Source organism: Culex quinquefasciatus, chromosome 1, assembly GCF_015732765.1.
Source record: "Culex quinquefasciatus strain JHB chromosome 1, VPISU_Cqui_1.0_pri_paternal, whole genome shotgun sequence".
Lineage (NCBI taxonomy): Eukaryota > Metazoa > Arthropoda > Insecta > Diptera > Culicidae > Culex > Culex quinquefasciatus.
This window is the reverse complement of record NC_051861.1, coordinates 39,122,629-39,148,803: the sequence shown is the minus strand read 5'-3', so window position 1 is coordinate 39,148,803 and position 26,175 is coordinate 39,122,629. Positions and strand designations below refer to the sequence as shown.

Below are 26,175 nucleotides of genomic sequence, written 5' to 3'. Positions count from 1 at the left end.
CTTAAACTTTTTTTTAATTATGTTTGAAGGGCATTAAAATACATATTTTCAACTATTATCAAAATAAAATTGAAGATATTTGGTTGTATCATTGCCGAGATATAGCCATTTTATGTTAGCAGTTTCAAAAATCGGGTGCCACGATATCTCCACACTGCTTTGACCAAATCGGCTTAAAATTTTAGTGAAGCCTCGGTAAACCGGTTCTGTGTGCATGACGAAGCCCGATTTTCAAAAAGTTTGTTTGAAAAAAAGATAAAAATATTTTTATGTTTTTCATATAAAAAATCGCCAGTTTTAGATTTTTGTATTTTTTTAAAAAGCAAAACTTTAAAATCGGGCTTCGTCATGTACACGGAATATGTCTTGGGAGTCTTCACCTCAAATTTCAGCCAATTTGGTCCAGCCCATCTCGAGATATAGTGGCACCCGTAAATCAACTCGGTGTTTAGAGAAAAACTCTCACAAAGTTCGACAGTTAGCTTTGCGCATGGCAAAATTTTGAACGTAAATCGTCTCTTACTCAGTTTAATCATGAAATATCTTCATGAAACTTTCAGGATTGATTGAAAATCATCTTTTTAGTGGATTTATTAAATTTTCTGAATTATGAAATTTTGGATTTTCTACATGTATGTTACCCCTTAAGTGATATTTTTGTACTTTATTTTATTGCGGATTTTAAGAAAAACTAAATTAAATTTGTGTTCAAACCCATCGAAACACCAATAATTGGTAAAGAGTGAGGAAGGCACCAACCACAGATTAAGTTAATTTTTAATGATGTTTTGCATTGATATTTTCATCAGTATTTATTTGTTTATTTTTAATTCGTAAAATTAAATTTTATATTCTACAGAATTTTTTTTTGCGCAAAACTATACAAATGTAAACAACACCGGTGAAGGCTAAAACTAAAAAAGTGATGTGCACTGAAAAATATTTTTTTTTCTTGAACAAATAATGTTGGTCTTATTGGTGAAAATTTACAGCAGTTTTTCAATTTCTATACCCCAGTATTTTGAAAAAATGTATGCAAATTTCAATGCACGAAGTTGATTATAAAAGGGGAAATCGAGCTGAAAATATTCCAAAGGCCATTTTTTTTAACTCGAGAATGTAAAATTTCAAAAGAAAGATATTTGTTTTAATGATAAAATAATTCTTTTTTCAAAAGTGCTCAAAATATGACCAATTATTCTGATTCTGATTCACAGCCAAATTAACGTGAAATAACATATAGTTGGACATTTATTTAGTCTGGAAAGTATGACTTAAACTTCATTATACACACAGCAAAAAATCCGATGGTAAAATCGCATGTAAAAGCATGCACATCACCTTCGTCAAAATAAACGCTTAATATTACACACTGCATGTACAATTTTTGCAAAAACAAAAAAAAGTTGCAACCGACGGGACTCAAACCCAGCACCACCAGTAAGGGCTGGCGCCTTAGCCCACTCGGCCATCAGACCGATAAAAAGCTGAAAGGATAAACGCATATATGAGCTTGACATTTCGGTCATGTCGGTTCCCCATACTGATGGGCTACAAATTTCAGGGTGTAATATTACACAGAATTTCATAAAATAGTGCAAAATTTATTTTACACCCAGGCCTTTTACATGCAGCTGGATTACTACTTTTTTAGCTGTGCAACGGCCCAATCTTTAACGAGTATTTATTTTTAGAAACTCTTCTAGAACTCCTTTATTTTTCTGCCACTTGAGCGCCTCTTCTTTGATGAAAAAGTAAATTTAATAGTATGTATAAGTATGAATTTTCAAAAACAATTCACCAAATTATCTAGTTATTTGTAATTCTATTTTATAATACGGCGCCCTTGCTGTTTCAAATCTAATGAGAATGTTATAGCTGACATGAAAATTTTGTACAATAATTGACCATTGTTTTTCTTCTGTAATATTTTTTTGAGTTTTATCAATTTTGAAAACAAACGCTGTTTTTTAACATTTTGGGAAAAAATCTGGATTCGATTCGATTGTTTTACTTGTTTCATCTACAGTCCAGACTCAATTATCCGGAGACCTCGGAAAAATTTCACTTCGGATAATCGAATCACAAATAAAACATTGTTTCTCGTCGTCTTATTTTTTTATTCTTGGGCTTAAGTATGACCCAAAAACTACTCCAAACTGATTTAGAATTTTTAAATCCAAGATGGCGGCCAAAGTTGACATGATGAAATATAAAAAAAAAAACATTTTTTATTTATTTTTGAGGCAATCAACGATTCAAATTTAACTCTAATAGGGTAATATAATTTGAGTTTAATGTTAACAGCAACAAAATAAAAATAGAAAATAACATGTTTTGACTGTATATTTTGTGAAATATATGCGAGAGTTCAAAAAGTTTCATGAGAAAAATCTAAATTGAAATCTGTTTAATTTCTTGTTAATTTTACTTTACTATCATGTGAAATTTGAATCAAGCTTCAAAATTCATAGTACTCTCTAAATTAATGCGTGCAATTATTTGGAACTTTTGGGGATGAAAATTATTTGTTTTTTTTTTACACTTTTGTAGATATTTGATTAGGTTGAGTTTTTTGTACTAAACATGTTGTATTCACTGAGTGCTTTTTGGCAAGTGGAACGGATTAGATCGGTCGTTCGTGGCTCCGCGAATATTTGTATTTATTGTGTGTATAATTCGACAATTTACCCAGAAGTTGGGTTTTTCCGGTAGCTCACGACGTGTTCTTTGTGAATCGAGTGAAGTTCAGTCATAGTTTTTGAAATTATTGCAAAAAAAATGTGATTTATTTGCAGTTAGCGCATTCGTTGTTTTTGTTTGGAACGTTCGCGAAGTTTCGTTTCCCCTGTTCCTTCCGAGAAAACGTCATGAACGTCATACGACGTCAAGCTTGCCTAAAGCTTTTTCAGATGCCTGTCTGTGTTGGTGTTAGCTTTTATAGAGTTATCTACGTGCGCATGTATTGCGTGTACGTACACGAAAAAAAGTGAGGTTAAATTTTGTACCAGCCAGCAAAACAAATGGTGTGCTAGTGTGTGTGAGATCGGGCTTAGATAGCTCTATTGATGTTTTGATTTTATTGAAGAAGTGGCAGAAGTTTCATCTGTCAAGTTGCAGTGGGTGCTTTGGTGTTTTGCTTTTTTTTGCGTGGGTGTGTTGGGTGGGAGATGGGGGGATTTGTGTGTGTGTGTGTTTTTTTTTTCTGCCAAGCGCTTGCTTGAGGAGCCTGCCGTTTGGGCTCTCCGTGCAATATCGCCGACTGCCAACTGAAAAGGTGATTGTTGTAGTGCTGGAGATTGTTTTGATTTGATGAATCGATTGATTATCAAAACACAAAAATGTAGGTGTAAAATCTAAAGTGCAAGAGGAAAATATTCAGTTTATAAAGAAAATTAGCAAAAGCTTGGAATAGCTTATTCAAAAGTCTGCTAAAAGTGTTTACGGTGATATAATTGTGAACGCGTTGAGCAGTACAGATTGTGTGAGAACATGTGTTGTGGTAAACAGTTTGAATCGATAAAAGTGTTGTTATTTTGTTTTCTTGGGGGTGGTATAAGGTTTGATCGGGTTGTGAATTATTAAAAACTTAAATGAATAGTGTTAATCGGGAAATTGTTGCTGTAGCTGTAGATTTAAGAGATGCTTGTTGAAACACAAGTGTCTATCCCTCTTAGTTTTAAATCTTAGTCAATGCTTTTGTAATTTTTAAGTACGATTTATCTAATCTAATCTAATCTAATCTAATCTAATCAGACCCTAGCGCAGCCAATCTTTCGAAGGGATCCTGGAGAGTGCCTTAGGTTAGATTACGCCTAGCACTCTTCTTGTCATTTATTAACATTTGCAGTGCGCCATTGCATCGGAATGCATTGAAACATCACAAGCGTTAAAGCGGCCAGGCCTACTGCGTAAAGCCGTATCGCAGAGATGACTCGTAATTGGGTTGAGTTTGAGCACTGAGTGTTCGAACAACAACACAATTCTGAATCGACAGGGGAGGAAGAAGCGTGGGGACACACCACCATACGCTCCGAGATTTGGTTATATTCGTTGGGAGCACCATGCTAAGAAGGTTTGGTACTCCGGGACCCTCTGGGATGGGACATTGTATTTCCACGAATGCCCTGGACACTATTTGCCGTGGTTATAGCGCCACAACTCGCTCATAATTTTTAAGTACGATTTATTGGTAAAGTAACAAAATGGGGGGAATTGGAAATAGTTGTATTGCTTGATAAAGTTAGAACAAATTTTACCTCGTGAACTTTTGAAGCCAACGGCAAGATGCTTAAGTGTGGACAATCGTATAATTGCTACATGTTTTTAGTGGTATGAGTTTAAGAGCTACTACTTTACAATGAATGTCGACGCATAGTGCAGCAGAGGAAGTCAATCTCAAAGCATTCGGGAGCTTTGGTGTGGTGTTATTAACGGGCGATAACGGAAAGCTCATGCAAACGTTGGTGTTTTAGACGGAAAAGCATACCTTGGTGAGTGTCTTATAACTGGAGAGGTCAGCGTGTTTTATGCGACACTGGGAACCCTGGGTGAGTTTGCTTGTGTGCATGTATGTGTGAGTCGAGTGATGTGGGTGCATGAATAGTTTTGTGAAGAGTCATTTGTGAGTTTCCACAATTGGTGAACTCTATCATTTGGCTCATGTATGGATGGATTTTATTATAATTTTTTTTATTGACCAATTTATTTTAATGTATCAATTTATTTTAACTTATTCATTTCAATCTATCTATTTACTTTAATTTATCCTTGTATGTATCTTATATTTTACATATTTTTCCCCTCTTTCCCTCTTCTTTTTCTTCTTGCCTTCTTTCAAGTCGCGTAAAAAATAATATACCGGTCGTTAAACGAGAATGTCTAACTCGAGTTCATGCGTCGTTTTTACGGATTCGTTCTCCTCTTACTCTGATCTTATTTTTGCCGAGAATTATAAATATAACGTAAAAGATATAACTACCTATAACGACTTCGGCTTAAAAATGCACCATTCGTAAAAATGTACCATTCGTGATAGTGTCACTTTATTAATAACTGCTCGAAACGAAAACTTTCAGTTACTATTTTTCGCAATTCTGTCGGTCTCGTAGATTACTATTTTCGGATCATTTCGTCTTAAAATCCTGCAACACGATGAAATCATTGCAAACCTCACTATAAAGTTTTGATATAATTCATTTGGAAACCACAGAAAATACAATTTAATATATTGCTTGAATAGTAAAAGGAGGAGCCCTTCTCACAGCGTCGTTGCTCGGAAGGCACGCCAACGGGGGAATGAATGATAATTTGGCGCCGCGTTCGAATTAAAACTATTTCTAAATCAATGATTGTGTATCTTTCCGCAGCCGGCTGCCTAAGATTTTTAAAAATTTCAAAAGATAAACAAATTGCTTATGGTCGCATCACCTACCACAGTGAATCCTGACCTCATACCCATCTTACTAACCCCTCAAAACTCATGTGATACTTTGTCGGAGACGCAGTCGATTTGGCGGTCCCATCACTCAAGTATCGGACTAACATTCCCATTCACTTCCCCGTGTCTTACCACTGGTCGTGGCCGGCGTCGGTATTGTCAGCATGATAGGGATCTTTGAAAATTGCGAAGGGGTGATGATTGGTTCCTACTTTTCATCTGTGGTCCACGGAGCAATTTTTGGGGGTCCTGGTCAATAACGAAGTAGCAGCTACGGGTAGACACCAATGCTATGCTATGCTATGCTAAACATGTTGTATTCACTCTTGGAAACAACAAATATATAAAAAGATGAAATTTCAATGTTTTAGCTAAATTTACAAGATTTCCTAGCAAAAAGTATATCAAAATGTCTACGTAGTAGGGGAAAGTGGGGCAAGACGACCATATGGGGCAAGAGGAACAATCGCTCGTACGGCAGTAATTTTTACAATTTTGATTATTTCCAGTATGAGGAATTGTTGCTAGCAATTCCATTAGCTGATTCTACTAGCACATAACCGTCAAAATGACGTAAACGCCACGGGGCATAATATTTAATGATTTTTTTTCAAAACCTTTGTTTTCTTATAATATTTGGAAAGTACAAAATAAGGCTTAGAGTTCGTTTGATGGCTCATTTTATCAAAATGCTATTTTTCCTAGATCAGTAGTGTCCCTACCAATGACATGCACCTATTACGAAGTATGATTTAACTTTTGGTTATTTTTGTTGAGAGCTTTTAAAAAATCTTGTTCAGGTGGGGCAAGTGTACCATATGGGTTTTTAGTATGGAAAAAATACGAATTGCTGCAACAACATATTTTATTGGGAAATAAATACATGAAAGTGCTTAAAAACTAATAAACAATTGTTAAACAAAATGTCCATACAAAATAGTGATACTATGAAAATTTACTAAGTAATCTAAGTAATATTTTTTTTTTCGTAAAAACGATAAAAATTGAAGTAAAATATTATTATTTAATCTATAAATGGAAGAAACGTTTAAAATACATTCTAATCTGATGTTTCTAAGTGATAACAGATCAATTGTTAACAAATTAACATGTTTTTTCATGCATTATTCCTCTTGCCCCAACGGGTTGTTCGTCTTGCCCCACTAGTTGTGTAGAACGTACGAAAAATCAAAAATTTTAAAATCAATTTTTTACATTAAAAAACAGGATTTTTTAAAAACTTGTTCTAACAAAGTCTTAGTTAAGACTAGAATAAGATGATTATAATAAAATCCGACAGATTTTTTTAACTTTTTAATGGGTTATAACGAGCATTTCCTTAGCTTATTACACTTGCCCCACTTTCCCTTAATTCAACAAGTTAAACTTATCGTTAAAAACTGCAAACGATTGTGTACCTATGTGTTTTTCATTAAAAGCTTTTAATAAGTTCTAATTTTCTACTAAAAAAACATACTTTTTGAACAGCAAGCCGCAACTTCCAGTTTATTAAAATATTTTAATATAATTCTATTTCTTTAAAATAAAAATGAAAACGGTTAGTTCTATTTTAGAACTAGTTATGATTTAGTACTGAGTCATTTTTCTAAAACATTCCACTGCATTTTTCTAGTCATCAGATGATTTGAAATGCTTTATTAGGAAATATGATTGATGGCAGCGATTATCAATAATTATCATTGTATAATACCACGTTAGACATACGATCATCAGGTCAACAGTTCAACTAATCACCACTTCAGACAATTTAAATAGGTGTCATCTCATTTAAAATGCACCCAGTTGGGGGTGCTAAATTTCACAACACAAGCCCAATCGCGTCGTTAAAAAAGAAATGCTAATGATGGGGTCAGTTGCGAAAACAAGCGTTTTTAGTACAAATCGATTCACACAAGCTCGCGCGGCCAAACATCGGAGGTCTGCCAGATTTTGGGTGAGAGCAGTTAATTATTTACCTTTTCCGGAAGAGGAGGAGGAGGACCAACCTAAAACGGCGCGGATCGACGGAGGAGTGGCACGCGCGTCAATCAAAATTCCGAAAGATGTTGTTTTTGGGATTTCGAGGGGTGAAACGAGGAAAAATTAAATTTAGTACATGATTAATGGGGGAGAAATGATGCGACTCCAGCGGAAATAACCTGTTCACTTTCGCGTCGGCGTGTTTGTCACAGTTGTACTAAAAAAAGACGTCTGATAACCGCGTTTATCAACACCCAATCGATAGCAAAGAGAGCAAAACAAACAAACAAAACTTTTTTTTGTGCGATCCGGGTGTATAAATTCGAAACCGCGCGACACTTTATCACCTGTCAACCGCCGGCCGTAGACTGCGGCCGGCTAGGTCAGCCTGGCACGGTAATAAGAGGTGCCAAAAGAGCGGCTCTCGACGACGACGACTATATCACAAGCGAGGCTCAGGACGGCGATAAACACTGCGTTGGTTGGCTGGTGCCAGCCAGACATTGTCAGGAGAGGAAGCAAAAAGCAAAAAAAAAGTTGGCTCGTGCCCACCAACCACCGCGACGACGACGACGACGCCATCGATGGCCAAGTGGTTCTTGGCCAGATCTGTCTGGACTGGGTCGCTCCGTGTGTTTGGGTGGGCCGGTTTGGTCACTTTTTGGACGCAGAATCCGGTCAAACAAGCAGGGTTGAAGAAATTGAACGAAAAATAAATTTTAGTACAATTGTACTAAAACGTTACATTGGGTGTTGGGGACGGATTTTCAAAACAAACTGAAATTAATCAACCCGACACTTCAACCCTGCCTTTCCACGCACTGCCTGTGACCGTTCTAGAGTGGTACATGAAGCCCTTTCGAAATTGTCCATGCAAATTGCGAACGACTCTTTGCGGATCGATTCACACTGTCGTCGCAGAGGACAAACAAGTGGTCCGGACAACGCGACGACCAAGGAGTCATGCTGCACTGAATGTTCTTGCCGGACCGTGCCAACTCCGGTCCTGGGGTAGGGTGGTTGAACTTTTTGTTGGTTTAAATGTTTTTTGTACTAAAATCAAATAAGATGCACGTTTTATACTGTAATTTCAACATTTTTAGTACAAAACTACTTTGATTTATAATTTTAACATAATTTAAGCATTTTAAATCAATTTCCAAAACGACTACCGGCATCCTACCGTAAAAGCGTTCTTCGCGTTGGCGTCTCGAAATGTAAACAACTGCAACCGGCAATGAGGTAATATCTGCAGGTCAAATTTCTGCGCGATGCAGCGTTAACCATTTTTATAGCGCGTTCAAGGGGGCGCGCGAAATTTGTATGCAGATTGAGTGGCGTCGAATTTGCATCGGCAAAAGGAGCTCGCACTTCTTTTCGTGTCAATCTCGAGTGGACATCGAACAATTTTAGTACAAGAGTTTTTTTTTTCGAGCGACATCATAGCAGGCCACCCTGGTTCAATATCCTGCGGTCGGCACTACAAATCATCGGCCTTTTGGCAGCTGGCCAGCGAATTAGTACGGAACAAAGCGGATGTGTACTGGGGCCAGAAGAAAGGCCGGTCCAGAGTTGTTTAGATAACAATGTTGGATTTTGTACGTACGGGCTGTGGCTGAGTTCATCGATTTTAATTATAGGTTATGACACGATCTGGCGTTGAAAATTCGAGCTGCATCTGGTGAATGTTTTAGTACAAGATTTGCATTCCAAATCGATTGGACAATTTGGTCCGAAACAACTGACACGTCTATTGCGGACTTCAAGCTGCACTTTGCGTTCTGTATGAAACGAAGTACTGAAGTTAAGGTAAGTGGATAATTTGTATGACATTCCTATTACGGACTTCAAGTGCTACTTAAGCATTTATGGTTCAAACACTGTTTGCTGTGAAAAGTGGTATCAAAAGGTGAGTTAAATTGGTAGCATTCTGTCAACTGTCAATCTGTCAACTGTCAAAATGCTAGTATAAATTTGAGCAAGGTTCATAGACGCTTCAGCAAAGCATCCCACGATCTATAAACCTTACAAATTGAGCATTCCGAGCACGGATTAATTAAACCCCTAACCCGTTTGCTCCGATTCTAGCGAACTCAACAAGTGTCACTTTCGTTGCTCGTGGTGACGACGACGACGCCGTCCGACATTTGTCGACGTCAGCAATGTTTATATGCTCGCGCAACGTGGAGACAGTTGCGGACGTCGCCATAATACCATAAATCTAGCTAGAAAAAGCTAGCGCGACATTACTGGGCAGGGGAGACAGTCAGCGAGTGTAGCATAAACAAACATTCGGCACCAGCACCGGTCCGAGGCGTCTTGGGGCAATCTGACAAGTGAGTTATCTTCGTTTTTTTTTTCGGCGGCGTCGTCTGCTGTGTTGGAAAACTATTTCAGAACTTGCGCGCGAACGCGCCTGCTGGGAGCTGCTTTCAGCAGAGTTTCACCAATATGGGACAGAGAAATGGGCTGATTTTGAACAGGTTGCGAATATACTACGTCGTTTCTTGTGTTATCTTCGTTATCAGCACCGCCAGAAGGGGGCATTATTGGTGCTTTTTGGCTCCTGATAAGGGCAGGGTTGAACCTGGACGGTATTTCACGTAATCGGGCGCGAGCGCTATCTGATAGTCAAATTTTGTCGTGACGTCCATCGCACTTCTGGTATTTGTCACGTCCGTCCAAATGAGCTTAAGTGGGTTCAAATTCCGCGTTTAAACCCTACCCGATTCGAATCGTAGCCACTTTGTCTCGCAGGTTATCGATATTCACCGATCAAGAAAAAAATCAATAACAAATCGCACTTACACAACACCATTTTGAGTCACTGTAACCGACTAAGTCCACATCAAAGGCCACTTAAGTGACATGTCACGATTGCTTTTCGGCAGTATCACGCGCAATTTTCACCGAAATTAATCCCACTTGATAATTGATTTCCTCAAACAATCACCACACCGAAACCGAATCCAACAAAAAAACTCATTTCACTGCCGCGAGACTCCCTGAAACTCCGAATCGCGCCCGGTTCGGAACGCTGAAGGTGCACACTGACTGACTCGTGCTGCTGCTGCTAGCGCGCCATGCCATGTCGTGAAAGCATTTCGACTTAATCTCTGGCGCGCACAGTGGGGCCGCCAAAGCGAGTTTGGTGTGAAGTTTTTGAAATTGCTTCTCGATTACGGACTTCAAGGTGTACTTAAGCTCGAACTGAACAGAGGTAACATTGAAGGGGTAGGTACTTATTTAAGGTGGTGTAGATTTAAGTGTGAGTTTCCCGATCACGGACTTCAAGATGTAGTTAACCTTGCAGCCAGTGATCAACCTTTTGAGCAGTGAAGAAGCGGATAACCGGTAAGTACAAAAGAGTTCTGTCAATCAGTCAACCTGTCACCCTGTCAATTTTGCCCACAACGGACCGACGCTCGATCCCGCTGTCCGTTGTTTCAAAGCATCGGGAAGAGCGCATTCGTTGTGAGTCTGGCGAAATTCGTCGAGAATGTCGAGGGATTCGGCCGGGCGCGACTTAAGGTGCGTTTACAATCAGAGCGGTTCGAGTTCAATCTGCATTTGACGCAATTCGAGTCGCGTCCACTGTAGTCACACCAAACCGACTTTTCGCCAAAAGGAGAAGACTTCTTCTGAATGAGAGAGGTTGCCGTGCCACCAGTGCCAGACTCGGTGTGTGTGGGACTGTTCAGGAAATCGACGCTAGCGGATTATCCGGTTTCGATGGCACCATATTTGAGTTTCGCAAAGCTGCCCCTAAATCAGCGGATGTAGGTGTACTCCTCTCTAATGGACCGGGAAAATTTGCATAGCTTCAAACCGGCTTAATCCGGGCCTGGTTTCGTTCGCGACAGCGAAGATGATCTAATTTTGGAATAACATTCGAAATCAACCTCGCACGCAAACGTGACCAGCATCAAGAACAAGTGGGGACAACCAAAAATAACGCATGCACGTCGCCGCGTCCAAGGGTTCCCAAAACAAAACGATTCCTGGACACGGAATGCTGCCCATATGTCAAGAGTGAACCGAGTCGCGTAACTGAGCGCGCGCGCCCTCTCCGTGTCACGGCGGGAACTGGAGCGTGAAATCGGCGGGATCTGGGCCGGGTTGAACTAGAGGAAGGTAGGTCCAGAATGACAGATGGGCGTGTGTTGTAAATCTTGGTGATTGATTTGCGAGCTGGGATTGGAGTAGCTGAGGTTGACGTTTCAAGTACGGACTTCAAGTTGTACTTTAACGATGTGCTCGGATGGGAGTACTGGTTGGTAAGGTAAGTGCAGATTCGGGTTAGCGTTTCCCTAACACGGATTTCAAGGTGTACTTAAGCAAGTTCGAGTGGTAGGTCCAGTGAAATTTCAGGTAAGTACTAAATTTCATAAAAGGTGAGTGTTTTGGGATTTCGAGATCATGTCACAACGGTAAGTAATCTGTCAAATCTGTCACTGTCAAACCTAGTCAGGTAGATTAAGCAATAGAAATTAAAGCAACGCTTTAATCTCTATTCTCGGACCACCGTCCGTCTAAACAACGCTATTTTTAACACAATCCTCCCCAAAACAGCGCGTGAATCATCTCAACGACGCTTAATCCGAGAGGAAGAAACAATTTAATCACGCACCGCAGAAGGGAACGAAGAGAGTCCTATTTAAAGGTGAGATTTTGGCAAAGGTTCACCACAGAACGTTGAGCGATTTGTGCGCGAAGCATAACTCGGAGGATCTTGGGGGAGGTTTTCCCCTAAGGAACAAGGTGACCTTGAGACAGGGTGGTGAATCATCTCCGTGTAGAAAGTCAACCATAAACGACGTCGTCCTCATAAAAAAGTATAAAATTAATTGCCTCCGTGGTGATTAATTCAGCTCGATTCGTCTGGATTCGGGCGTCGTCAAAAACGGAAACATTTCGCGGCGCCAGAAAACTTCCGAAACAGACACAGGCCATAAAGGTTAATTTTTCATTCAAGATTCCACAGCCCGCGCCGATACGCAATGAGGTGGAAAAGTTGAGCGATTTAGATTGGGGCGATAAGGGCACGGAGGGAAAAGGTTTGGTAAATTTCGTGCAATTTCCCTCAACCTCAACTCGAATACAATCTTTCTCCGTCAAATCGATAAATAACACCCTCCAAATGGCAATAGGTCAACACGTGTCGAAGGAGATGGGAAGGTTAATTTATCGATTGATACGCTTCTACCGTCAAGTTTATGAATTGCAATGCGGGGGTGTGTGCTGAGTTTCCTGCCCTTCCATCTTTTTTTATGACTGAGTGATGATGTGATGCCCGAGTTTGGTAAAACGCTAGACAAACAGATATGAATTTTGAAAAAAAAACCGCCGACCTGTCAAACTCAAATCTGAAAAAAATTGAAAATCTTGGTGGCGTCATCAACTTCAATCACGATCACTTTTAAAAGTACTACAAAAAATTTAAATGACCGTTAAATTAGGCGATTAAAAAAACAAAGTTTCATCTCTGTTTGTCTATGTTTGGCTAACGACGAGCAAGATGTTTATCGATGGGAGGTTCAATATATAGGTGGCCTTCAAAGGTGCCGCCGTTTGGAACGGTTCACTTGATGTTTGCGTAGTGTGAATGTCCGTGTGTGTGTAGATTAGCGGTTAACTAATCGTGAAATCGATCTTTATGATTTTTTACGACGGAATCTAGTGCAAGGATGGATGGTTGATTGGCAAGGTTTCGTATAAATTAGACTATCTTGATCGAATATGCATAATTTAAAGTTCATTTAATTTGTCCAATTTAAAAACGCTACACTAAAACCCCCGATTACGCTCAGGCGTTACGCTTTGTATTTCGTCGATTTCTCTGAAACGACGCAACATTTTTGCAATCTTTTTAAAGCAATTTATACGTCTTGTGCAGATCTACAAATTGATTTCAAAAGATTGTAGAAACATTACACTGTTTTCGAGAAATCAACCTAACAAAAAGCGTAACGCCTGAGCGTAATCGGGGGTTTTAGTGTATTGAATTTTGCCAACCAGTTATAGTGAACTGCTCTGGGATGAAGTCATTAAATAAAAACATTCCGTAACTCGAAATGAATTTTCATAGCACCTCAACTCACTCGTTCATCCATGCCGTTACTGCTGTGAACTGCTGCATACTCAAAGGGGCATTTCGAGCGTAACGTTTTTATGCATCGAGCGTTACATCTCACCTTTGGAGGATTCATTCATGACTCGACAGGTGAGTGGTATTCTGGTTTACTATTTTATAATTGGAATTTTGATACACTAAAACCCCCGATTACGCTCAGGCGTTACGCTTTGTATTTCGTCGATTTCTCTGAAATGACGCAACATTTTTGCAATCTTTTTAAAGCAATTTATACGTCTTGTGCAGATCTACAAATTGATTTCAAAAGATTGTAGAAACATTACACTATTTTCGAGAAATCAACCTAACAAAAAGCGTAACGCCTGAGCGTAATCGGGGGTTTTAGTGTAGAAACCTTTTTTTACGCGGTGGCGTTACGCTTTTTGTTTCGAAGATTTCTCTTAAACCATACAATATTTTTGCAAGCTTCAAACAGCGTTTTGTAGATCTGAACAAAACCTACAAATCGCTTCTAAAAGATTGCAAAAATGTTGCGTCGCTCCAAAGAAATCAACAAATTACAAAAACGTAACGCACCGCGTAAAAAGAGTTTCACTGTACACAGAAAAAAAATCATGGTAATATTTCATCTGGGAAGGGGTACATCTTTTATGTCAGAAAAAAGGTGTAATTTTACCTCTGGAAATGTGTAATTTTACCACTTTGCTGGTGTAATGTCACTTTTTCAGTCTAAATTGAGGTAAAATTACATCCCGAGCAGACGGAAATAACTTGGGAATAACATTTTTTGATATTTGAAAATACTAGGCCAATAACATTTTATGTTATTTATAACAAGATTTGTTATTCGTCGTTATGATTTTTTTGTTATTTGATTGTTATTGTAATAACAGACTAATAACATTTTCAGTTATTCTTCGAATAAATCTTTGTTATTATTTTTTGTTATTTTAACAACTAATCTGATCATCCCAATAACAGTCGGCGTTATTCTTCCATAACAAAAAATGTTATTCCCAAGTTGTTTTGGCTTTCAACCAATATCAGACCAATAACAAATTTTGTTATGATAAAATAAACTGTTATTAAACTCTTATGCAAAAATAGATTTTTCAAGAAGATTCCATAACAATTTCTGTTATTTTAACAGTATTTGTTATTGAAATGGTATGGATTTTGTTATTACCGTCTGCCCGGGATCATAAAAGAGGTAATATTCAACCTTCCAAAATTACAGCTTCCAAATTTACATCATTTTTTTCTGTGTATTATAATTTTTGTATCACCCACATTGAACTCTAGAAAAATGTCATTCTTGATTAACTTGAAAAAAAGGCTTGTTTTATGGATAATCGAGTTGAGGATAATCGATTTCCCGGATAAACGGGACTTTGGGTTATCCTATACAGTCTATTCATCGATAATGCTAACTGGATATTGTTTCTAGATCTTAAGACATATGGTAATGACTCAAAGCCTGGATTATTCGAAGTTTAAATTTTTAAAAGCTCAATTATCTTAAGTTATTCGAAATTTGAATTTTGGCTGATTTTAGCGTGATGAACTCTATGGATAAAGCCAAATTGGATAAAAATTTGATTGATATTATTGTCATCGATGCGAAGGTTGGAAGGTAAGATCAAAAAATCGAGTTTTGGATAATCGTTTCTCCGGAAGCACTGGTCTTTAGATAATCGCGTCGGGCCTAAATTGGATAAGGCCAACTGGATGTCGTTATCGAATCTAGAGACAAACAGCCAAGAGTTGATTATCCAAAGCCTAGATGATTCGGAAGCATCCTAAGCTTGACAGTCCATAGTTATTCAGTAATCAAATCATAAAAAAATTGTCATACAGCCCAGACTCCACTATCCGAAGCCTTGATTATCTAAAATTTCGATTATCTGAAATAAGATTAGATAGCTCTCCATAAAACTTCGGATAATCTTTCATAGTATGATTGGAGAGGTCAAATTTAACCAAATTTTAGTTGTTGATTGCCTGTTTTATATCCAAAATTTGTATTCTCAAAATTCGACACTACGAATCTCTCACAAAAGTTCATTATTTTTTACCCTAAACTCAAGTTATAAAAAGTAATTTTTCGATTATCCGAAGTGATATTTTTGCAAGGACTTTGGTTTATCGAGTTTGGATTGTATCCATAAAGGGGTAATTCTCCGCCAACTCACACTGCAGTTGCCCCGACCCCTCTTCGATTTGCGTGAAACTTTGTCCTAAGGGACCCCTTCCATTTTTGAACATGCGAAAAATGAGGTGTTTTTCAATAATTTGCAGCCTGAAACGGTTATGAGATAGAAATTTGGTGTCAAAGGGACATTTATGTAAAATTAGACGCTCGATTTGATGGAGTACTCAGAATTCCGAAAAACGTATTTTTCATCGAAAAAAACACTAAAAAAGTTTAAAAAATTCTCCCATTTTCCGTTACTTGACTGTAAAATTTTTTGGAACATGTCATTTTATGGGAAATTTAATGTACTTTTCGAATCTACATTGACCCAGAAAGGTCATTTTTTCATTTAGAACAAAATTTTTCATTTTGAAATTTCGTTTTTTTTTCTATCTTTGAAGGGTTATTTTTTAGAGTGTAACAATGTTCTACAAAGTTGTAGAGCAGACAATTACAAAAAGTTCAATATATAGACACAAGGGGTTTCGCGATTTTACGAAAAAAAGTTTTGAAAAAGCTGGTCGTCATCGATCATGGCCGTTCATGGTCACCCGCGGCAGACACGGACGACGAAACAAAGAGAAACGCAAAAAGTAACTTTTTCAAAACTTTTTTTCGTAAAATCGCAATAACTCGTGATGTTTATAAGCAAACCTCTTATGTCTATATATCAAAATTTTTGTAATTGTCTGCTCTACAACTTCAACAAAATCAACAGGATAATGGAACTACTCAAAACTTATTTTTGTACAGCAAAATATTTCACCCAATATCTGGATAAACCAAAATCAAACCTTCGGATAACCAGAGCAACCGGAACAACCGAACAAGAAAATCTCTGATTTCTATTGCGAGTACACGGAAAAAAGTCAATACTCGAAATCGTGAATTGTGTTCATGAATTTGAGAACCACGCAGGAATATATTCACGTTTACAGTGCAAATGCTCATGTATAAATTCCTTCGTGGTTCTAAAATTCATGAACACAATTCACGATTACGGGAATTGATTTTTTTCTGTGTATATGAAGACTGTGACTTTGAAAAGTCTGGATAATAGAATTCTCATGATTCACGTTTAACTTTTGATTCGGATGTCATTTTCAAAATAATAAGATTTCTGGATAAAAGGGGTAATCAATAATATCGAAATAAAATATGCATAAATACTTAAATTTTAAACTATTATTTTTTCAAATTTCACCCTTTGAAGTTCGTCGCTGCGACCCCTCCCCCCCACCAAACAAATAAAAAGCTCTCACTCACCTCCCCCGTTGATCGTCTCCAGGTGGTCGCCGTTCTCGATGATCGGCTCGATCCGCACCAGCGGGTTCTGGAAGACCAGTATTGCACTCTTCTCGTTCGGCACCGTGTCGATGCACAGCGTTAGCTTGTGGTCCGCCGGAAAGCGCTCGTCTGTTGGGGAAGAAGTGTTTTGCAGGTTAGCTTGATTCAGTTGGTTTCGACTTGGGGGAGATCCTACCGTCGCACGCCAGGTCCAGCTCCAGCTTGGCGAATTGTACTTCCTTCTCGGTTATGGCACAGGTGTGGAACTGCACGGCCGAGACGAGCTCCTTCTCGTCGTGCAGCTTGTTGTTATTTGGTATGATCTGGTAGCAGCGCACCAGGACGTCGCCGCGCAACCGCAGCGGATGCTTGATCTCGTAGATAAACTGCCGGGTGGTGATCGGTATCACGTAGATATCCGACGTGAACAGACACCGGACGCCCTCGTACACCTTGATGAAGCTGCGCCACTCGCTGTTAACGGTGACGGCCCGGTAGTGCAGACAGGGTGGCGACTCGACGATGATGGCGCGCAGAAACACCGACGAAGCGTTCATCTTGATGGTGCCGGCGAGCAGGCCGGAAAAGTACCGGATGTACCGCTTGTGGGACGGGACTCGGAGCGGACCCGTTACGGACTCGAGGAAGCGTTGCGTCGAGTAGAGGTCCAGGTCGAGCCAGGTTGGGGTCCGGCGACCGTCGGGACCACCACCGGGCGATGGAAGCGCTTTGGTACGGTTTGACTGGGGAAAGTTCGAGCCGCAGATCTTCTGGTACTCGAGGTAGGCGGCGATGGCGGCACCGAGGCGCTGTTTGTCAGATCTGTGGGGAGGAAAGAGAGGGGAGAACGTTGGGTGAGCTTTCGATTACGGACTTCAAGTTGGAGCTAAGCTAAGGTCTTTTTTAGGTAGCTTAATACATTCAGAAGGGTAAGTACCAAATTCAAGATAAATCTGGAGACCTGTTTCGGGTAAGTACAGTTCTGTAAATCTGTCAATGCAGTCAATTTATCAGTTCCGTTTTGATCGAAAATTGGAATTAAAAAAACTGAAAGTGAGCTTCCAATACGGAATTCAAGCTGAACTACAGTTATGGAAGACATGGAAACAGGGTTTTTTGCAATAGTTATGTTATTAAAAGGACTCTCATTAGTGAGCACAAATTGGTCAGCTCTGTCTAAAACATGGTTTTAGATTAGAGCAATTCCATGTCAAATAGGGAATCGGTTGTACCCGACCTTTGTACATGGTGAACTTTGTAGACATGTTATCCTAGGCCTATAAAAGCCATTTTTTGTGTATATGGAGCCAGTTACACTCGATAATGACATTTGAGAAAGACGTAAGTGATTTAAATATTTTTGTATTTTGTACTTTAAATATTTCTGTACCTCGAAGCCATAGCATCGCGATGCTATGCATCGTATCAAAAAGTGGTCAAAGACAAACTTGTAGGAAACTTGACGGGCTTTCCGAAAAAAATACACTGAAAGAAAAAAGCACTCCACTTTTATGAGATTTTTTGATTTTTAAGTTTAAAAGTCAAATTTGAAGGTGAGCCCACGATTTTTTTTCGTTCAAAATTTTTATGAAAATAGCCTAAGATGTTACAAAAAGACTCACGAAAAATGCAGGATGGAGCAGCTCACCTTAAAAAAATACAAAAATCATTTACAAACTGAAACTGTTTTTTTCAAAAGTGCTCTAAACGTCAAAATTTTCAAAAACCGAACACGAGAGTCGATTCTCTTATATAAAAGTCTCCACATTGACCATTGTCCTAAGTCCAATCCTTGTGAAGCTACAGTGGTTTTAAAAATAAAAATGTTGAAAAAATAGGTTTTTTGACGGTTTTTTGGCAATTTCTATACGACAGACTTAATTTTTCAGTCTCGAAAATATGTTTAACGGAAAGCTCGTCAAATTTCCCATAAGTTTGTCTTTGACCACATTTCAATTGGATGTATGGGCTTTCAGATATAAGCTAATTTACTATCCAGGTTACTACACTACACTGAAAAAATATTATGTTTTCAGTCATGAGCAATGTAATTAGCTTATATCTGTAAGCCCTCTTCGGAGGGTGAAGCTGTACCGTTAGGCTTCGAGACAAAAGCCCCCGTTACGGTGTCGAGAGAAAACCGCAGCTGGGTCCCGGAAGCTGCAAGGTGGCAGCCCCACCCCGAGACTAGGTATTCGCAGCCCTGGTTAGGCGGCATACCGAAGTAAATCACCAACTCAGAAAAACGAAAGAAGAAATTCAGGACGGATTAATCGGCATCAGACCAGGCGATGTAAAAAGGACAACGATTGGAAACTCGGTACTTGGAACGTTCGAACTCTCCAAGATCCTGCACGTGCTGGCCTTCTTGCCCGGGAGCTGCACAAGCTGAACGTGCATGTGGCCGCCATCCAGGAAGTTCGATGGCCCGGTCATGGAGAGCGAGAATTCACGGCGGTGGACCCCATCGCCAACACCTCTTTCAAGTACCACATCTACTACAGTGGCGGCGAAAAGGCGATGCACGGAGTCGGTTTCGTAGTGATTGGGGATCAGAAGAACCGAGTCATCAAGTGGAAGGTGGTGAATGACCGGATCTGCGTGTTGAGAATAAAGGGCAAATTCTTCAACTACAGCCTGATCAACATCTACGCTCCGACGAACGACAAGCCCGATGACGAGAAAGACGCTTTCTACGAGCGTCTTGACAAGACCTATGGAGAGTGCCCAAGACACGACGTGAAGATAGTCATCGGAGACGCAAACGCGCAGGTCGGAAGGAAGCCTTCTTCCATCCTGTCATCGGCAAGGAGAGCCTTCATCCTAGCACGAATGACAACGGCCTACGTTTGGTCAATTTCGCCGCAGCCAGAGGAATGGCTATCTGTAGCACCTTCTTTGCGCGCATGAACATTCGGAAGCACACCTGGCGACACCCGAATGGCGAATCGTGCACACAAATCGATCACGTTTTGGTGGATGGTCGACACTTCTCGGACGTGATGGACGTCCGATCGTACAGAGGACCGAACATCGACTCTGATCACTTCCTGGTAGCGTGTAAAATCCGAGCTAGGCTGTCGAACGTGCTGACCCCGCGGACTGCGAGGATAGCGCGGTTGAACGTCCAGCGCCTCGCGAGCAGCGACGTTGCTGCAGAGTACAGTCGGAAGCTCGACGAGCGGATCAACGAGGACGCGCCTACGGGTAACCTGGACGAGCAATGGGGAGCCCTCCAGAGCATCGTCAACACAACGGCTACCGAAGTGATCGGCACGACCAGAGGACGCAAACCCAAAGGGTGGTTTGATGCGGAGTGCCAGCGAGTGACGGACGAGAAGAACGAGGCCAGGAAGCGTATGCTCGTTAAGGGTACGCGCCGAAACTGTGAGCGATACAGTGAGTTGCGAAGAGCAGAGAAACGAATCCACCGCCGAAAAGAACGGGAGTACGACGAAACGGTACTTGCCGAAGCGGAAGCACAGTACAACGCGAACGATAAGCGGAGGTTTTACGCGACTGTCAACGGTGTAAGAAGGAAAACCACGCCTTCCCTGTGATGTGCAACGACACGGAAGGCAACCTGTTGACAGACAAGACTGCGGTGGCGGCTAGGTGGAAGGAGCACTTCCAGCAGCTGTTGAACGGTGAAGCACGAGAGGGAATCGTCGAGGACAGGATACACGTTGAGGAAGATGGAAAAGCTGTGGACCCGCCTACGTTGGAGGAAGTAGCTAAGGCTGTTAAAGAGCTCAAGAACGGGAAATCCGCGGGAAAGGACGGACTTCCGGCCGAACTTTTCAAGCACGGGAGTACGCGGATGACCGAGATTCTGCACCAAATCATCCTACGCATTTGGTGCGAAGAACAGCTTCCGACCGACTGGTTAGACGGGCTCGTCACCCCAATCTACAAGAAAGGGCAAAGACTCGATTGTGCCAACTATCGAGGCATCACAATCCTCAACGCAGCGTACAAAGTACTCTCCCGAATCCTGTGGAGCAAGCTGAGACCGATGACCGAGACCTTTGTCGGCGAATACCAGTGCGGTTTTCGAGCGGGTCGGTCAACGACGGATCAGATGTTCACACTGCGACAAATCCTCGACAAGTTCCGGGAGTACAACCTGCAAACACACCATTTGTTCATCGACTTCAAGGCGGCGTACGATTCGGTCAAAAGAAACGAACTTTGGAAGATTATGGTAGAACACGGCTTTCCGGCGAAGCTTATAAGACTGATTCGTGCAACGCTCGACGGAGCAAAATCAAGCGTGCGAATAGCCAACGAGACATCTGAAGCTTTCGTTACGTTGGATGGATTGAAGCAGGGCGATGCTCTCTCGAACTTACTGTTCATCATAGCGTTGGAGGGTGCTGCGCGAAGGGCAGGCGTGCAAAGAAACGGAACACTCATCACTAAATCGCACATGCTGCTTGGATACGCTGACGACATCGACATCATTGGTATCGACCGTCGTTCAGTGGAGGAGGCGTTCGTCCCTTTCAAGCGGGAAGCTGCGAAGATCGGACTGACCATCAACACTGCCAAGACCAAGTATCTGGTCGCTGGCAGAGCGCGTGGCAGTGCAGCCCAAGTAACATTTTTTCCAGGAGTTCTACAAGAGCTCTTCAAGATAGCTACAGCATAGCAGTTTGGACCGCGGTAGGATAAAACTCTCTTCAAGTACTCTTCCAAACTCCTGAAGAAGTTTTGAAGAAAATTTTATCCTACCGCGGTCCAAACTGCTATGCTGTAGCTATCTTGAAGAGCTCTTGTAGAACTCCTGTGAAAAAATGTTACTTGGGAGGTGATGGTGTTTCGAAGGTGGAAATAGATGGAGAAAGATATGAGGTGGTGGATGAATTTGTATATCTTGGTACACTCGTGACGTGCGACAACGATGTGAGCTGCGAAGTGAAACGGCGGATTAGTGCTGCAAACAGGGCCTTCTACGGTCTTCGTAGCCAGCTAAGGTCCCGCAGCCTAAGGACGCCTACAAAAATCACGCTGTACAGGACCTTGATACTCCCTGTAGCTCTTTATGGTCACGAGTCGTGGACGCTAAAGGAGGCTGACCAGAGAGCACTTGGGGTCTTCGAGCGGAGAATCCTGCGTTCTATCTTCGGCGGCAAGCAAGTAGGAGACCGGTGGCGCAGGCGCATGAACTTCGAGCTGTACCAAGACTACAAACATGCTGATATCGTAAAAGTCATCAAGCACGACAGGCTGAAGTGGGCTGGACATGTAGCCAGAATGTCGGACGAGCGGGCGGCTAAAACGATATTCAGTAGCGAACCTGGACGGGGTCGTCGGCTTCGTGGAAGGCCTCGTACGCGTTGGCTGTGTGCAGTCGACGAAGATGCAAGAGCGGCCAACATTGTGGGCGACTGGAGACGAGCGGCCCAAGATCGAGCATCCTGGAAATCTTCGATTAGTTCAGCGTTGGGTCGATAGACCTGTTGCTGATAAAGTAAAGTAAGTAAGTAAGAATTAACATTTTTATTAAAATAAATATTTACTAAATGTTTCAATTTTCAATTAAACTCGTTCATTTGAATCAAAAAGACGTTTGAAATCGGCAGAAAATTAAAAATCTGACAAAATTAGTCAAAATCACTCGAGAAAACTGGCATTCCCACACAGCAAAAAATTCGATGGTGAAATCGCATGCAAAAGCATGCACATCACCTTCGTCAAAATAAACACTTAATATTACACACTGCATGTACATTTTTTGCAAACACAAAAAAAAGTTGCAACCGACGGGATTCAAACCCAGCAACAACAGTAAGGACTGGCGCCTTAGCCCACTCGGCCATCAGACCGATGAAAAGTAGTAAGGATAAACGCATATATGAACTTAACATTTCGGTCAAGTAGGTTTCCCATACTGATGGGCTTCATATTTCAGGGTGTAAAATCACATAAAATTGCATAAAATAATGCAATATTTATTTTACACCCAGGCCTTTTACACGCAGCTGGATTACTACTTTTTAAGCTGTGCAGATGAATCTGGAAACCAGGCAACCCTGGCTGTATCTCAGCAACCATTGCATTGGCCCAATCTTCAACAACTTTGAAGCAAATTAATATTCCTGATCTTATTGGAGAAAATAATAATTTCAGGGTTGGTCAAGCTTGGTCAAATCCTTTGAAAAGCTTAACAATATTCCGAAGATACCAAATCGAAAATCCGTTCTCAAGATATAGAATTTTAAATACTAGGCAAAAAACTTTTTGAATGGGAAGCTGCTAAAATTGTGCAAAAACTTGCCTGGACGAACTAATTATGCAAAATGACTTCTTTGGCTTTAAAATAGAAAATTTCCAAATAAATTGCTCATTCTTGGGAGGTCACCATCTTGGATTACATAACCCCAGATAACTTTGAAGCTTTTTTACCATTTGAGCTCACTAATCCAAAATAAGATAATAAAAAAGAAAAACTTTTTTTCTTGGATCGATTAAAAAAAATCTTAAATCGATTCTCAACTATTCAAGGATAAAGTTTTAAATTTACATTTTTTATTACGTGGAAAATTTCGAGGAACTTGGGAAACTTTTGGAGTTTTTCAAAAATATTTTTAAATTTTAGAATCATAGATTAGAAAAAGGCATAAAACTAGCGTTTTTTTTCCAAGGATTTGAGTAATATATTGCAATAACGTGAAATGTATTTTGTGATACATTTTTAGAATAAAAAAATGAAGAATTTTACCCTTCTTGACCTTGACCGAGGCTTAGGGACATTATTTGGAAAATGATATTTAATTTTTATATTTAATTCAGGCTGTAGCAAATATTTTTCAAAATTTTGTCTCCCTTCAAAAACGGTCCAAAAAATCAGGGAACAAATTTTTTTCAAGCTTTCAAATCTAAATGTAATTTCAAGTGCATTTAGGCTGGTAAAAAATTTATTTTACCTTTCAAAATTGGCCCGAAAAATCAGAGGGCAAAAAATATTTTATTAAAAAAATTCAAAATTTTAATGGAAATTTAAGTGCAATCAGCTGAAATCAATTTAAAATGCAGTCCCCTGCGTTTAGAATCATTTTAATTTAAAAATCTTTAGAATTTTTGAAACTTTTCGATTTTTATCATCGCAATTTATTTTCGCTAAAATTTTTGGTTTTTGTAAAATCTTAAATTTTTTGAAAACTTATGATTGCAAAACAACTGAACTGCCCATGTTCGCATAAATGTCCCATTTGCAAAAACAGCAAGCTGAGAAAAACGCATTTGAAGTTTGTCCCACACATAAGGCTACGTGTTAAGTTTTCGCGAAAAAAACTGGATTTCCTCCTGATTTCTAGAACAAAGTACTGAATGTTATAGGCTTTTCTGAAAGGGCACACGATTTTGAACCAAACTGCATCATTAACTCAAAAACGATGAAAATGCATATGGGACATTTATGCGTTTAGGGGCAGTGAACTAGAGTAAAATGCATTTTAAAACACTTTTTCCATGTAAATGTTGAAACTGTGGCTTGTTATTTCAATATTTATATTTTTTATTTTATTGCCGGTAAGTGCAATGATGTAAATCTTTCTGAGCTTATAACCCATTTGGATAATAATAAATTTTGATTGTAGGTGAGTCTTGATTGTTATAGTTTTCAAAAGCGATTATTGGTGGGAGTTTGAAAAGTAGAAATTTATTAGTTTAATTTCTATTACAGGGGGGTAAGCACAACCAATAATACATTTGAGCAATTCTCTACGAAATCGGTCTTTTTTCTTCAATTTTAATTTTTGTATTTTTTAATCCGACTGAAACTTTTTTGGTGCCTTCGGTATGCCCAAAGAAGCCATTTTGCATCATTAGTTTGTCCATATAATTTTCCATACAAATTTGGCAGCTGTCCATACAAAAATGATGTATGAAAATTCAAAAATCTGTATCTTTTGAAGGAATTTTTGATCGATTTGGTGTCTTCGGCAAAGTTGTAGGTATGGATACGGACTACACTGGAAAAAATGATACACGGTAAAAAATTTGGTGATTTTTTATTTAACTTTATCACTAAAATTTGATTTGCAAAAAACACTATTTTTAATTTTTTATTTTTCGATATGTTTTAGAGGACATAAAATGCCAACTTTTCAGAAATTTCCAGGTTGTGCAAAAAATCATTGACCGAGTTATGAATTTTTTAATCAATACTGATTTTTTTCAAAAAATCGAAATATTGTTCGCAAAATTTTTTCAACTTCATTTTTCGATGTAAAATCAAATTTGCAATCAAAAGTACTTTAGTAAAATTTTGATAAAGTGCACCGTTTTCAAATTAAATCCATATTTAGGTGACTTTTTGAAAATTGTGGCCGTTTTCATTTTTTAAATTAGTGCACATGTTTGCACACTTTTGGAAAAATATTTTGAAAAGCTGAAAAATTCTCTATATTTTGCTTCTTCGGACTTTGTTGATACGACCTTTAGTTGCTGAGATATTGCAATGCAAAGGTTTAAAAACAGGAAAATTGATGTTTTCTAAGTCTCACCCAAACAGCCCACCATTTTTTAATGTCGATATCTCAGCAACTAATGGTCCGATTTTCAATGTTAATATATGAAACATTTGTGAAATTTTCCGATCTTTTCGAAAACATTATTTTCAAAATTTTCAAATCAAGACTAACATTTCAAAAGGGCCAAACATTCAATATCACGCACTTTTAAAATGTTAGTCTTGATTTGAAAATTTTGAAAATAATGTTTTCGAAAAGATCAATTTTCCTGTTTTTAAACCTTTGCATTGCAATATCTCAGCAACTAAAGGTCGTATCAACAAAGTCCGAAGAAGCAAAATATAGAGAAATTTCTCAGCTTTTCAAAAATATTTTTTCCAAAAGTGTGCAAACATGTGCACTAATTTAAAAAAATGAAAAACTGCCACAATTTTCAAAAAAGTCACCTAAATATGGATTTAATTTGAAAACGGTGCACTTTATCAAAATTTTACTAAAGTACTTTTTGATTGCAAATTTGATTTTACATCGAAAAATGAAGTTGAAAAAATTTTGCGAACAATATTTCGATTTTTTGAAAAAATCAGTATTGATTAAAAAATTCATAACTCGGTCAATGATTTTTTGCACAACCTGGAAATTTCTGAAAAGTTGGCATTTTATGTCCTCTAAAACATATCGAAAAATAAAAAAAAAATAGTGT

The 26,175-nt window shown here is 39.4% G+C and overlaps 1 protein-coding gene across 13 annotated transcripts in view; it reads right to left on the bottom strand.

Annotated features, from left to right (window-relative positions):
- The window catches only part of LOC6037355 (tensin-1), a 447,484-nt gene that overhangs the window by 64,409 nt on the left and 356,900 nt on the right, over positions 1-26,175 (bottom strand). For 12 of the 13 annotated variants that reach the window (XM_038249944.1, XM_038249946.1, XM_038249948.1 and 9 more), the window contains 3 exons: positions 17,192-17,817; positions 16,975-17,124; positions 7,417-7,446 (listed from right to left, as the gene is read on the bottom strand). In XM_038249944.1, the coding sequence (XP_038105872.1) occupies positions 7,417-7,446; positions 16,975-17,124; positions 17,192-17,817 (806 nt within the window). The remainder of the gene's footprint in view (positions 1-7,416; positions 7,447-16,974; positions 17,125-17,191; positions 17,818-26,175) is intronic. The other variant, XM_038249947.1, reaches the window with a different exon arrangement.